Source organism: Phoenix dactylifera, chromosome 9, assembly GCF_009389715.1.
Source record: "Phoenix dactylifera cultivar Barhee BC4 chromosome 9, palm_55x_up_171113_PBpolish2nd_filt_p, whole genome shotgun sequence".
NCBI classification, from domain to species: Eukaryota; Viridiplantae; Streptophyta; class Magnoliopsida; order Arecales; family Arecaceae; genus Phoenix; species Phoenix dactylifera.
The window spans coordinates 11,089,723-11,105,018 of record NC_052400.1 but is presented as its reverse complement, the minus strand read 5'-3'; the positions used below and the strand labels follow the sequence as shown (position 1 = coordinate 11,105,018).

General features: G+C 38.6%; 1 protein-coding gene and 1 long non-coding RNA gene across 2 annotated transcripts; both read right to left on the bottom strand.

The window, feature by feature from the left end:
• Positions 1 to 6,134, bottom strand: LOC120111884. The gene is made up of 2 exons (XR_005513292.1): positions 5,580 to 6,134; positions 1 to 266 (listed from the first exon to the last, which is right to left on the bottom strand). It is a non-coding gene; the product is annotated as an uncharacterized LOC120111884 (long non-coding RNA).
• A 5,707-nt stretch (positions 6,135 to 11,841) lies between these two features.
• Positions 11,842 to 13,750, bottom strand: LOC103700594 (homeobox-leucine zipper protein HOX21-like). The gene is made up of 3 exons (XM_008782519.4): positions 13,505 to 13,750; positions 13,043 to 13,419; positions 11,842 to 12,452 (listed from the first exon to the last, which is right to left on the bottom strand). Exons 1-3 carry the CDS (start codon positions 13,650 to 13,652, stop codon positions 12,111 to 12,113), a joined length of 867 nt encoding a protein of 288 aa, XP_008780741.2. The 5' UTR covers positions 13,653 to 13,750; the 3' UTR covers positions 11,842 to 12,110.
• Between the last annotated feature and the right edge of the window lie 1,546 nt (positions 13,751 to 15,296).

Sequence of the window (15,296 nt, the reverse complement as noted above, 5' to 3'; positions counted from 1 at the left end):
GGGAATAACATATAGTATCACTAATATGTAACACAGTAATTGAGGTCAATTCAGATGATCATTTGATCAGCATTAAAATATCAAGAACGATTCAAAATATATAACTACATCGAATGTAACAAGAATTTTAGATTTCGTCGCAGGGTCATCTTCTCAAGGTGGCCATTTTACTCCTTTGCCGAGCATACTCCTTTCTTGCTTACAAGATCATCATCCTCGTCGGTCTCTATGACCACTCACCATCACCACCAGTTGAGATCCTTCAACTATTCTATTAACCTTTTGATCAGGATGGTTGCAGAACATTTGAATTCATGATATGATGTAACAAGAGCATTTAGAAAGCAGAAAAAGGGGCAGAAGAGTGCATTTTACGTGGAATAAAGCTTAATGAAAAGCCATACCAACGCAAAAGTGTGCAGTGCCTTTTCTTTTTCGTTTCTTCTCCCTTTCTCTTTTTAGAATGAAAAGCTTGTCTCCGTGCCATTAAGCAGAAGCTGCTTGCAAGTAAAAGCTCCATGAAACAATCTTAAAGGAGAATATATAGAAAGGTCCCACGGGAGCTATCTGATGATATCTTGACATCATGGGTTACTTCGTGCTGCATGGGATTCCCTCATGCGTGTGGGATCTAGCTTTGATGTTTGAGACAACCTTTTGCTGCAGACCTCACCCACCCTTCTTTAAACAGGCAAGCATAGGCAAAAAAAAGCAAGAGGAATTGGAATCCTATGCCCTCGTACTCTATGTTGAGGACGGTACAGTGGGTTAGAGGACATTGTGGGATGACAGCACTGCTAAAAGATTCCTCTTATAGGAAAAGAGCTAAGGCTTGTTACTTTGTTCATGTAAAGCAACATCAAAGTTGCAATATGATGAGAGTCGGTGCCACCTTTTACTAAGACCGGCAAGTGCATGAGTACACCATCAAGGGAATTATTATTAGACATGGTCTGACTTTCTTTTTTCTTTTTTTGTTGATATAACAGCGACTCACACCAGACGTGCATGAGTACATCCAGAAAAATCAAACAAAAGAAGTTGATGGAGAAGGGAAGGAACAAACTCGAGATTCTCCCAGAGGAATTTTTCTAAATGGTGCACATCATAGGAGGCAACCCAGTCAGTAACACCGTTCATCTTCCGATAAACATGAGTGGCCCGAAAAGAAACAAACCCTCCCATGAGCCTATAGATATTCTTGAAGCAGTGGATGCCAGTCAACATGGTCTGTCCTTTGCAGGGGGTTCTTATCCATTGCCAATGAAGCTAATATTTTTTTAGTATAGCTTCCTCATCAAAAAACCCATATAATAATACCTTAAGGGTCACTACAACACAAAGCAAACAATTTAGTCATTAATGATGATAGATTCATATCTTCCGAAAGCAATCAAACACCTTATATGATCTTCATAAACTTATGCAGATCACAGATATTCTGTCTAGAAATGATATATCCAATTATTAGTTCGAACTCCAGAAATGAGCCTTACAATCAATCAAATTTACATAGATAATTAGTTCACTAATATGTTGCCGGTAAATGACAACCAATTCTAGTCTTCTACAGCTGATAAGTTCTTTCTTTCTCAGGTAGATTTAGTTCTCCACTGCAGCCTAATAGGATAAACTTTATGGATAAACTATATTCCACTAGTGCCAAATATGAAAGCAATATGTTTTTGATTAGGAATACCATACAAAGTAGCTTAGCATGCAGTCTTTTGACTAAAAAGATGAAAAGACCAGCCATATTCAAATAGAGGGCCCATGGAGACGGGGGAGAAACTAGTCCAGATGGGAGAACTACACTTCACCATCTTCAACAAAGATGTTTCAAGATGCTCCTTGAAACTGGCAGCTTCTTATCCTATCCTCTAGGAATGTGCAGATTAGCTGTATGGTTGCTAAGTTTGGCTTCCAATCATAACTTGACAACATGGCGTTAGATAAGGAGGGTGAGTTTGGAAAAAAAAAAAATGTACACGTCCCTGTGGAGATTACAACATAGTGAAGCTTCAAAAGCTGTAATATTTGTGCTTTTTGAAGTTGGCATCAGTAAGTATTCCTTCTGCTATCCTCATATTTTCCTACTTGTTTTTTTTCCTATATCCATGTTTAAAACTATAGGGGATCCTTGACAGTGCATAAACAATTTCTTTCGATCATCTGAACACAAATTGTAATAGTCAACAAATAATATTTGAACAAATAACTTGAACAAAAATTAAAGCAACCACAGATAACTCCTTAAATTGCTTCTCCTTTAAAAAATTTCAGCAATTAATAAAGAAATTCCTTTTCTCACCTTGATTATCATACACGAATCTGCCTAGTATAGTGTATATAAATTTCACCATTAGAAATGGAATGACTGTTTCTATAAATGGAATAGCTTCATAGCTAAATAGTTATTCAAGACATAAAAAACAAAAGAAATTAACCAAGATATAAGAAGACTACCAAAGCAAGCTTCAGAAATTCTTTCACCTGTTATGGTGAATCAGTGTAGAAATCATGATGAACTTGACAAGCTCTGTAAACTTAATGGCATTGGAAAGATGATCTAACAGACGCGCAAAATCACGATTATAAAATTATGGTATTATTCACAGCATAAAGTCAAATTACCTCTTTCTCTACCCATGAACTAGAATTTGCAATCCTTGAAGTTTCACCATATTATAGAATTTGCAATCCTTGAAGTTTCACCATCTTATCCTTTGAACATCAACCCTTATCAGGACATCAAAGAAATTCTCCAATGGTTGCGTTTCCACTCTAATCTCCAAAAACTGTAATAGGATCCACTACTTCCTAACAATTAGCTTGGACGGCTGTGATGTAGGACTGTTAGTCAAATTCTATATGTTGCTTAACAAGTCCATGCTCCTCTTCTACTGGAGTGTCCTTTGGCATTTGTTCACATCTCAACTGTTTTACAATCATATTATCCATTGTAGCGCATTTAGTAGCCTTTCTTCAAATTACTTTATTAAATTTTGCTTTTCGATTCCATTAAGATGGCAAATCTCCAAAAGCAAATACTACTTCATCGCCTCAACTCAGTCAATATTTCACATAACTTTCTGTAATTTTGCAAAGTAGATCTGGAGAACAAAATAAACACAGTCATGATACTATTCACTTTAGGTTCTGCTTGAGGTTTTATTTCCACTTATCTCCCTATTAGAATTGTATTTTATGTGATCCAATTGCTTCTTCTACTCAGTTTGAACCTACTTGTTATTTTTAGAGGCCTATTCTTTTTATCAATTAACAAAACTGCTATATTTGATTTGTTGTCCATAATTTTTCTTTAAACTCTTATTGCTCAAGTTATGGAAAGAAACGATATGCTAAGCAAAAACATGAAGGCCCAGTTCAAAAACACAGAGCAACCAACTAAATTGCATCAAATTTAGGACTCTGATATATCAACTCAACAGAAACAGTGAAACACCTGTTTCGTTTGTTTGGAACCTGAATTTTTTTTTCATGATTTGCATCACACGCATGCAAATTTTCATTGACAACAAGCTTGCATCACCTTTATTTTTGCTGATAGCATTACAAATTGAATGAGATGTCACAACTTCTTTAAAATACCAGGTACCAAATTTATTTCTATCCCCTCTGTGATTGAAAAAGAATTATCATAGAATAGATTAGACAGTCCCTTAATCTCCAACCCATCCACACCCTTTTGTTTATATTTTTTTCATCTACATTGCATGACCATCCATATAACAAAGCATGCTAGATTAAAATGCAAGATATGACATGGGATATCTCAGAAATGTCATCTGAAAAATTACAAAACAGCACTAACATGATACGTGGCATATTCATAAACAACCAATCTCCATTTTCTAGAACATTATTACTTATTAATTATGAACTTTCCTCTGATCAATTAGGTCTAAATATTATTCCAAAAGGAGGCTTTATAGATGTCCTATTTTTGAGCAGGTCCAAGACCTTTTGCTGTCTATAATAGATGAATGCAAGATAAGCATAAACTTAAGCAATGGATTCAACCATAAATTCACCAACTAATAACGCTTCTACAACAACTAAGTACATGCAAGAGTTTAGGACTTGCAATTCTTGAGTTAACCAAGGGTCACATGAAATTGGTTGCTTTTTCTTCCAGCTTAAGTATTCCTTAAAGATGCTCTTTTGTATCATATAGCAAAGGGAATTTTACAATTAATGTTATGCAGAAAATAATCAAAACGAACAAGCGACAACTACAATTCTAGGGCAGAAAGAAATGATCACTCTTTCTGTAATTCCACATTCTTCCTTCTAAGCTCATTTTCTTGATTGAAAGGAGGATATTAGCTTATGCAAGGATGGACATCTATGGATATAAAAAATCATTAAGCACTAGAACACTTGATTATTAGCTGCTTTAGTGATTACAGTGATGCTGCATCAGCATTGATCTTGGTACTCTTCACTATTTGATACAAATTTATGATTCCATCAGAGTAATATCTTCTTCACTGCTGACCTCCCATGGTGCCCAATAGGTGTTATGTAGGGGCTACTGGAAGATTTCAAAGAAATATATTGAACCTGGTGATTAAATAATTAGTAGAAAAGAATGATCATACCAATCTAGTCAGTCTGAACTATTAGGCATATCGAACGATAAGGTTTAACTTTATGGGTTTATCAGTGTATAGGTCTTTGTGGACAGGCCATCTAATTTACTTTCACCAGATAACCACAAATAATTTGTTGTGTTGTTAAGTTGAACTGTCCTGCCATTGGAAGGTGTGAGGACCTATGGAGGTATATGTTTAGTCCCAAATCAATTATGTGCTAAGTAGATCTTGAGTATTTATATATAGCCAAGGAATCCAAATAATATCTTCTGACTAACCTTTTTAAATAGATCTTAGATATTTATATAAAGCTAAGTAATCCAAATAATATCTTCTGACTAACCTTTTTGAGTGAGATTTTAGATTGTTACAAATAGTATCAGAGCGGATCCGACCCATGACCTACATCGACTAGGGGACACGGGCTTATTTAAATAGACCATGGGCTGATTGTGGTACTTATGATTAGATTGAATGGATTTAGACCTTTAACTTGGCGAGGCTGAGATGTTGGGTACTTATATAGGATCAAAAAAATCGAAATAATATCTTCTAGCTAGCCTGAGATCCTGGGTTGTTATAATACTAATTTTTTTTGGGAATTACAGCTCTAACTATTATAAGACTATTCTTCTTCTTCTTTTTCTTCCATATTCTTTATCCAACCAGCACATTCCTTTGACTTGATTCTTTCTCTAACTCGTAAACTTGAATTCTTTATATCATCAGCAATCCCCACCCAACCATATTACTCAGCAAAATAAATGTTCAATTATCACTCTCTTCTCCAGTTCAAATAATTCATTCGCCTTTCCAAATTAAATTCAGAACAAAAAATGTTGCCTATCCCCATTCCGTAAGATCACAATTCAAACACAACATGACCTACAAAACCCATTGCTTCCTTTCCCTCCATTAACAAGAATATCAGCAGAAAAGTAATAGAAATCGGTCGCATACCTCCCGGCAGAAAAAACCCCACATCCTCACCAAAGCACCCAACTTTCAGCTCAGAATCCCCTCGGCCCGCCTCCCCTCTTCTCCTCCGATCCCTTGGGCCCCTTGGCCATAAAAAGGCAGTAGTCGGCGATCTCCCGGAACTTGGTGCGGTCCTGGCTGGTGAGGCCGAAGATGACGGTGACCCGCCGGTTGGTGAAGTGGTGGCGGAGGAAGAAGGCCCGGGAGACGGCGGCCAGGGTAAGGGGGAATCAGAGGAGGGTGAAGCCGAGGACGAGGTTGGCGGCGAGGTCACCGTAGTGGGCGCGGGGTGGGGGGGGGGGATTTGGGGGAGAGGGTGCGGAAGGAGACGAAGAGATTGGTTCGGGAAAAAGGTGGATTTTTGAGGGGAAGGAGGAGGAGAAGAATTGGAGGAGGGTTCTGGGGGCGGCGAAGCGCGGTGGAGAGAGGGGAAGGGCGACGGCGGCCGCCGCGGCCATTCTTTTGGTGGCCTCACCCGTCGGTAGTTGGGAAAAGTCTGCGTCCTTGGGAAGTGAGGCCTCCTCCAAATTGCTTTGATAGCCGTGCATCGAATAAGTCACAGATAAATGCTTTGATAGCCGTGCTTAAAGTTGTTGCCTAATCGGGCTTGGGCTTGGGCTTGGTCTTGGACTTGGACGGCCTCGTACTGATATGCTCAGTTTGGGCCGAACAATCAGAGAGATCTGAAATTCTGGTGATATAAAAAAAAAATATGAAAAATATCAGATAATTCATATTTAATATTTAATGGATGGATTTAATATTTAATATTTAGTCAATCGATGTACAAAATTGCAATAGCTATTCTACAATCTGTGCCATTTCTATTTGAAGAAAAAAATCTAGTTTATAACCCAAGGAAAATTAAATTTTTAATCTTGTTTTTCTTTGCTAATAAATCCAAAAAATTCAAAATTTTTACTCTAGATTTAACAGACTTTGCTCAACCTTATGCTAGTTGGTGTATATTTCTAGTGCCATGTAAATGTTATGATAAATCTTTTTTTTTCTCCAGTCAACTTCAATCAAAAAACGAAAGACGCAACTTAAAAAGAATACAATAGGAGTAGCAAGACAAAAATTCTTAGAGGATTCTCTCCAATACTCGATTAATACAACATTTTTCTGTAACCAACTATAGATATCCAACTTCCAATAAGGAACTTCACCTCTACCGAAATCCTAACATCTGAACATGACCTCGAATTGGTCCACCCCATCATTTATTCTCCAGATCCTTGCCGATTTCCTTAATGATAGAATTAAAATCATGCACGATAATTCTCTTACTTTAATCTAGCACAATCTAATCATCATACGATCACCATGATAAGTCTCACTAGTATCAAGGTATTTAACTGCAGCATATTACTATAGCAAGCAAGCAGGTCTTTTTACCTCTCCTGTAATTGAGATAATGAGAATTTTTTTCTAAGATATATTTAAAATAAATCATAGTTCTCTCTGGCATTGGATCTGTGAATGGAGGATATACTTAAATTGGTCAGGATTTGAACCAACCTGTATAAGAACCACACAGGCCTAGCCCCGGCCCTGAGCCACTTGCACCCCAAGACAATGGAACCGACGTACACTTCTTTGTACTTCTTAATACTCAACTCATACAATCCACATATAATTGAAATATGATGATTTATGAGTGCATTTATAAGCTTAGGAGAAGATAGGAAAATAATAAGATATATTCCTATTTGATATTTTAACGAAACGGCGGGGTTATAACCCAGTAGTTGCACCCCACTTCTGTCGTCGAAAGGTTTTTTGGATCATATCATGGGAGGTAACCGTCCGAGTGTTTGCATGGGCAATTATTTTAATATTTCTATGAAATGACTGATGGTACTTCCTTAACTTTTTTTCAAGAGATATTATGTATTGTTTTACCTTCATCCCCTCCAAACCTATCTTATAAACAACGATACAGTATATGAATGATAATATTCACCAAGTGGTACTTGCATGTTATGGATGAGATTAGTCCCTCCTGCCCATACGTTAAAACTATCAATATATAAGAACTAACCGATATATGTTACTTGGTTCTTATCAAATTGCAGAGGAAAAAAAAGAGAACTTCCTTAGCTTGCAAGTGAGACCATATATCACAAATGGATCATATATTTATTTCAACCATGGACAACGCTACGAGGGTGAAGAAGCAAATCATCTTCGATGGTGGTGTAAGTAATGGGAGTAGCAGAGAAAAAGTTGGCTTTGTGATTAGAGGCTCTGACTCGTGCTTTATTACAGTGGGATGGGAGTCGGATCTATGACACCTCTGTTTCAGGAGCTGAGCTAAGAGCGGTCTAGGCAGGAGCCAACTATAAAAGCTTATGCCTGTGGACGGACTTTATTCTACCGGAGAACGACTCAGCCACTATAATTAATTGGATCTGTGGGCAATCCACGGCCGTGGATAGACCTCTTGCTTTTGGACATCTGCCGATTAGATTGCACTTTTTATTGCGGTCACTCTGATAAGATGCTGTGGTTGGATGGTGCGGCCTTGCCATCTCCTCTTTGGGATATTTTACATTCTGACTCTTGAGGATGTATTTGTACTAGATTTGTGTGAGTCATCCAGCTTAGCCAAAAAAAAAAAAAAGATAATCCAGTTTATAATTTTTTTTTCAATGAATTGTTGTGGTTGGCTTCTTGCCCATGCAAGGAAGCTTGGTCATTATGCTCCCACATAGGGCAAATGCTCCTGGCCAAGCAGGGAACCAATAGAAAGGTGTCGCCGACACTTGCATGTCACGAGATCCCAACAATTCTCACCCATTCTTCTGAATCATTGCAAGCATTATCGTGCATGGAGGTAGGCCCCCACAACTTTCTTCATTCATGCTTTGTTGAAGAAGATAATGAGGATAGAACGCCCCCCTTAATCTCAATTCATTGTGGAAGAGGAAATGGACTGTTTCCTACAAACTTGTAATCATATTCTTATGGCATCATATGTTTGCATACGTTCTCTGAAGAATCTCACCGCAGCGCTTGAACTTCATACATCCATAACACAATAAACTTCCATAGTTCCATCCATGAATCAACGATACAATTTAGGATTGTTTGGCTAACTGCATGCTTCTTCTGTTTTTTTTACCTTTTTCTAATTTTTTTGAGAAAGAAATTGGATTCTAAATCCTGAAATAAACTTTAAATTGACCTAATTAAGCTTATATATATGTAAGAGGAGGTTGAAAGTCAGGTTCCCAGGACAGAGAACATATAGTCACATCAAGAGGGTGATAGGTTATTTTTGACAGGCAAGCTGGGAATATACTGTAACAATTTAGGACTACCTTCATATTTTAATAAAAGATAGGTGGCATCTGGCCTCTCTTTCAATCAAAAAAAAAAAAAAAAAAAAAAGAATTTTATCCTTACTAGCCGAAATTAAGATGTTATTTGAATTTTTTAGTTTTGTATAAATATCTAAAATCTACTTAATGCCTAGCCTACATAGAAATAAATATAAATTCTTATGGATCCTCGTACACACCGCAAGTTTGTATTAGGTATTACCTACTTTTTTTTTTCTTCTTCATTGAAGAAATAGGACCACAAGAAATTCCGCCAAAATCAATCCAATCCCTAATGACTTTGCTATTTATTTATAAATAAATTAGTCATCCCTTTAATCTTTGACTACATTCATCTATTTAAAATAATATGGCTATCCATTTAAATATAATATAAAAAGTTATTTTCTGGGTTACAACGATAACTACCTTTTTTTCTCTTTAATTTTAGTCAGCATCTTCCTCTCTCTACTATTTCTTCTGCCCAAGCCATAAGACCCATAAAAGGTTTCTCAGATAAGAGATGAATTGCTTAATTGGCTGGCTTTAATGGATCAGGTAAGATAAATATGGAAGGAGAAAGAAGAGAAATGATTACTACATATATGTGCCCAATAATTTTATGTTAATTAATATAAAATTATTCTTTTGAGTGAATTTTGATTTTTTATACGATCTTTCACATCAATGCATGTATTAAACACTAGTAAAAAAAATAATTGTACAAGAAATTCCTCTGTCGTCATGACAGAGAGAAATAACGCAAGTACAAGTACACTATGTTGTAAGGAGTCCCAAGACTTGCAAATGCATTGGAGAAAGGTGGCGATATAAATCATTAAGGGTGCATGCAAAGAAAACGTAGTGTGGTCCATACGACCCACTCGCCCTCATTTCCGGAGAAAAGACCACGAGTGCTTGTTTTGTGACCTGTAATCTTGACTCCTTTCCTCGCCCTTGGACTTGGGATGCCTAAGAATCTATTCACAAAGTTTGACTACTAGTGCTACTACATCACTACAAAATTAACAAAAAATCTTTTGCGTCAGATGTAAGAGATCGAGGTCTATTGTCTATACCCCAGATTTTTTTTTTTTTAACATAGACCACTGCAAACATGGCTATAATCCCTTTGCAGGAGCTCTATTTTACAGCATGTCCAATGCTGGGATTGTAGCATATTACCTTTTGTTGTTTAACCTAACTGCATGACCCTTTTGTGCTATTTTCTCTTTGCTTTATAAATATAAATAGGCCCAAAATATATTGAGAATCACATGCGAGGTTTAGTCTATATAGAAAAATAATACAAGTGGAAAGGATTTGTATAGATGCGTGGGTTCAAAATTTAATAGTTTTGGATCAAATTTAATAGTTTTGATAGGCGGGTGGATATGGAGGGAGTTAGAAACAATCCAAGATGTGGTACCAAGGGCGACAATTCGAGACGAGCTGTGTCACGCCCCCGCCTCTGCGAGGCACGTGAGGCACCTAGTACCCACGTGGGGGCCACATGAGGGGGGAACACGGGGCTCCCCTGTCAGATATTGTTTGGTTTTGGGCCTTCACGCAAGCGTCCTTCACCCCTCCCCGGTTTTGTTTTCCACCCAAAAAGCGTCTGCAGGATTAGGAGACACCCGCCTCATATGCCCAGGCTACGGAACGAGTCTTTCCGATGTGGGACTATTGGGCCTCACAAGCTGCATGATGAATATGGCTCATAGAAACGAGAGATTTGGTTGGCATGATGCACTGCTAAAGTAGTGCACCTAGTGTAGGGTGTAATTTCTCCCATGCAACCAACCACCAGCTTTAATAGAAGCCTGATGTTCTAATTAGGGAATAGAGTCATGCAATTAAACTTTTCTCCTTTTGAATTTGGAATGATGAACAAAAGCTATGGAAGTTCTGAGAGAGTTTTTGAGCATCAAATAATCAATAGCATGAAAGGATATTATTCCTAGTTTGTAGAATTCTTGTTCTATCAAAATTTTGATGAATTGACTTCATGACTTGAATAGATTCACAATTTGTTACTTTCATAGAAGATTAGCCTGTACATGCTGAGGATGGACATTGTGGTTTTTCCTCTCCACTGCAGGACTTGTATTGCCGTTTTAGGGTGGATTTTTTATGCCCCTCCTCCTCCTCCTCCTCCTCCTCCTCTGGTTTTTTTTTTTTATTTTACCCCTCTTCTCTTTTGGGGGATTGCGAGAGTGGATTCCATGCTTTTGCCCCATCACAAAGGGTTGTGAGATAGTGGGTGACAGTGGGTCACATGCCTTCGAGCAGGACCCTTTCTTGTGATCCAGAGAGAGGGAGTACGGATGGAGGATGCCTTGCCTTGTCAGTAGGAAATTACTACCAAAATCAAAGACAGATACCTTTTGAAACACCTTGTTTTCTTCCCCCATGTTCTTTCCTGCCCTACCTCCACACCTGTCTTTTCCCTCCTTTCTTTGTTACTTTTATTTCCGTATTCACTCTTCCCCTTCAACCAACCAAGTAGCTTTTTCATGGGCTTTGAGTTTTATAAGCGGATGCTGCATTGAACCCCTAAAGCCATCACCAAAACTTCAAACAGAAGTTACAGAACACCTGAATCACCACAACAACTTCACCAAAAGAAAGTTTGAGCTCGGATGATGTAAGGCATCCATAAAAGCTGAGACCTTTGAATTCATGGTCCATTTCGTAGTTCAAATCAACTAGCTGCAGATTGGCTACTTAAATGTTCTCTCTCATTATCTTATAACCAGGTTGGCATGCTTTAAAGCTTTTGAGCTTTTGTAGTACTGGTGTGTGTGCTGAGCTTTCTTCGGACACCTGAACGGATACATATTCTTGGCTTCTTAAGAATAGAGGCAACAACGTATAAATACTTCACGCCCGCGCAAAGCCACAAACCATCTACAGAATTCTGTGAACTTGGTTTCGAACTCATAATACTACTTCACATCTTTAGCAATATAGGAAAAGAGTTGGTGTGAGTTGGAAAAAACCACTACATCAAAGACACTTTATTCCTCTCCCAGGTTCCTCCCCCAAGCTGACTCATGAGGTGGTATTTTCTTTCATACACCATTTGTTTGGATTCAAAACCCAAGATTAAGTCTATCCAGAGAATGGAGAGTGATCAACAAGTGGGCAGCACTCGAAACATTACCAATGAAATCATTTAAATAGATCAATGAAAACCTTGGTGATCTGACCATGGCCAGAATGGAGATTGTTCTTCCATGCTGCACAACAAGTTGCTGAAGCTTCCATCAGGGATGCCTTGCTCGATCTTGGGGCATTGGAGCTCTGCTCTGGAAGAGCTTTGGAGGATCTGGTCCATCTCCGCTGGCCTAATTGATGGGAAGAAGGGTATGCTTTGGTGAGGATTTAGGGGACTCTCGGTGGCCGATGTTCTCGAAATATCCAAGTTGATCTCCGAGCTGTTCTCGCTTCTATTGCTGCAAGACCCTTCAGTCTCCTTATTGAGGTTGATGAGTTCTGATGTTTCTCTGCCCTTGAGAGCCAAGATCTGCCAATTTTAAATGGAAGTTCAGTTCAAATGCAAGAGATATATATTTTTGAATGAGCTAATCAATAAGGTGATGAATTGTGTGAGAACTACTTGAACTGAAACATAACCTTGATGGCCAACAATATAGAAATTAAAATAGATAGAGAGAAAAAAAAATTGCATGATGTGCGACTTTTATTAAGTACCAATTTAGAGACCAAAAGATGTTTCTTTTATTATTATATATGTAAAGAGGAAACGAAGAAAATATCCAAAAAAAAGGTGTGATCCCACCATTCATCCCATTTCTCAAAACCATTATATGCCCAATCATTAAAAGAATACATTAACAAATCTATGAGGCACCTTTCTCAAAAGACTCGAAGCCATCTAACAATCCTAGCAATCTGAAACAGATCCATAATTCTCAAAGACTCAAATCAAAAGGATTTGACAGGTGCATGCAATAGATACTATTAAAGCAGAAAACTACTTGCAGCCCACAAATTTAACAACCAAATACTTGTTTCGAGCTAGCAATGCGCTACAGCAAGGAGAAGAACGTAAGAACCATGTATGCCGGAGAGATGTGGGATGCCTCAAAATACCTCGGCTTGTAATTTCTTGTTCTGGGCTTGGAGAGCATCATTCTCCGACTTGATGGCCTCAAACTGCCTCTTGAGCACATCATAGTCTTTCTCCAGTTGCTTGGTCTTCCACCTGGCCCTCCTGTTCTGGAACCATATGGCCACCTGCCTTGGCCGCAGCCCAAGGGCTCTGGCCAACTGGATTTTCCTCTCGGGCTCCAGCTTGTTCCCCAGCTCAAAGTTCTTCTCCAAAGTCCTCACCTGTTCCGTGTTGAGCCTCCTCTTCTTCTCCCCTGCCTGCGAGCACTCATCAGATAAGTCATCATCAGCATTCATCTCCTCGCAGGCCTCAATCCCGGAAAAGGACATGGATATCTTCCCCAGCATCGGGGCCACACCTGCACCACCAAAACCAGAAGAACACCAATTGAGTCGGAGCCAATTTAAGAGCTTAGAATGGCTGTCATGGTTGCTCCTTGTCACCTCTGAGGTCCTGGAGGTTGGTGCATGGGGTGGTAGGGAGGATGGGGTTGAGAGAGGTTGGGAGTGGGTGCTCCTCTCCATGGGGGGTTTGCATCTGAAGCATGAAGTTAGGAGGAAAGAAGGAGGAAGCCATCCCATTGCAGGCCATGTTCTTCAGAGACGCATGGGGTCAGCAGCCCAAGGACGTAATGAAAGAGAAAGGAGGGGGTCTTATGACAAGGATGGGAGGGGGGGTGGAGGCGGAAAGAGATTTGAGAGTGAGTGAAGATGGAAATATATCATAGGATATTCTTCAATAAGAGAGAACAAAAAATATGCCTCCTACCGAAAGAAACAAAGGGCCCAACTGACACGAGATGAAGAAAATGAAGTAAATGGTATATAAGGAGTTCTACTCTTACATCTTTCGTTGAGGAAACTAAGAGTTTTACTTTATCTTCTCATCGTTGAGTAGTAGGAAAAAGAAACGTCGGTCTGCTTTCTTTTGTTTTGTCATTTAGTCTGCATGAGTAAAAGGCAGTCATTCTGATTAGGCTTAATTGATATAATCAAGTCTTATATATGCATCCATATAAATACACTATCTCTACTCTCAATCATCATTTATACGTGCAGAATCATGTTACTTCACAGTACCATGGCATATAAATGTTGTGTCTACCATGGACACACATACTTATTTGAGAAGCTGATAGCAACCATAGTTGATAAAATTTCAGTTTATTAATAACTAAATTTTCAAGCAGACAACTCCATGCGTGGAGCATAATGACATTATATTCCATAAACATTGCAGATCATACAACGCCATCCGACGACATCGGGATCCAAAGCCCGGTTGTTGTCGGAGCAATCCCCGGCCGATTTTATCATAGTTTCAAATGATACCATCATTATACACTGACCAAGAGGTTTATTCTCCTTGGGAAGCATAACTTAAGATAGATGGTTATTATTAATCCATTCTCGAATGCAGTAATAGCGAACTATGTTAGTTAATTTGCTATACAGGTTAAACTCTAGTTCTTCGAAGATAAGAGCTAGGGGTACTTAAAGATACTCCCATTAGTTTTCTCTTCCATGCAACGGGATGGGCAGATGGGGACTTCATTTTTTTTTAGAATTCCTAAAACAAATCCTCGCACCTCAAATGTTTATTGCCAGAGCTTGGACATTTCCATTTCCATTTCCATTTGGCTATATTTTATATATGCTCAAGACTCAAGAGTGAGCGCTGGGTTGTCATATAAAAGGAGAAGCCCCCGTATCTTATATATGGATATTCATAAGATATTCATAGATTGGTGTGACCATGGGAAGACAAAATTGGGCAAGGAGATTCTTTACCAGCGATAGGTGGGATTTTTTCCTTGATATTAGAGACAGAAGGAATATGGTAAAGGAAAACCAGAAAAGGGCTGGCTCTAGATAAATAAATATATACAGTAGTTAAGGTGATATCCACTGTGTTGATATATATTATATATATAAAGAGGGAGAAGATATATATTATATATATATATAAAGAATGGAAAAAAATGTATAAGATATAAGCCAAGCGATAGCTATGGGTTGCTGTGATCCACCATTGCTACGGAGAGAAGTGTGACAGAGACACCATTGCTAGAGAGAGAGAAAGAGAGAGGTGTAAGAGAGAGAGAGAGAGAGAGAGAGAGAGAGAGAGAGAGAGCGAGGGGTGGCAGGAATCTAGGATGGGTCCTCCGGGGTGCAGGGTTTTGCTACCTAACCGACATACAGCTATCATGCATCTGGCTTTCTCCCTTTCTCACCC

Bases quoted from the DNA above. Each gene is read 5' to 3' on its own strand.
- LOC103700594 (XM_008782519.4), bottom strand. From the start codon at position 13,652: ATGGCCTGCAATGGGATGGCTTCCTCCTTCTTTCCTCCTAACTTCATG. The intron at 13,420-13,504 runs GTGACAAGGAGC...TTGGTGGTGCAG, and splicing joins CAACCTCCAGGACCTCAGAG to GTGTGGCCCCGATGCTGGGG. The intron at 12,453-13,042 runs GTATTTTGAGGC...TAAAATTGGCAG, and splicing joins ACAAGAAATTACAAGCCGAG to ATCTTGGCTCTCAAGGGCAG.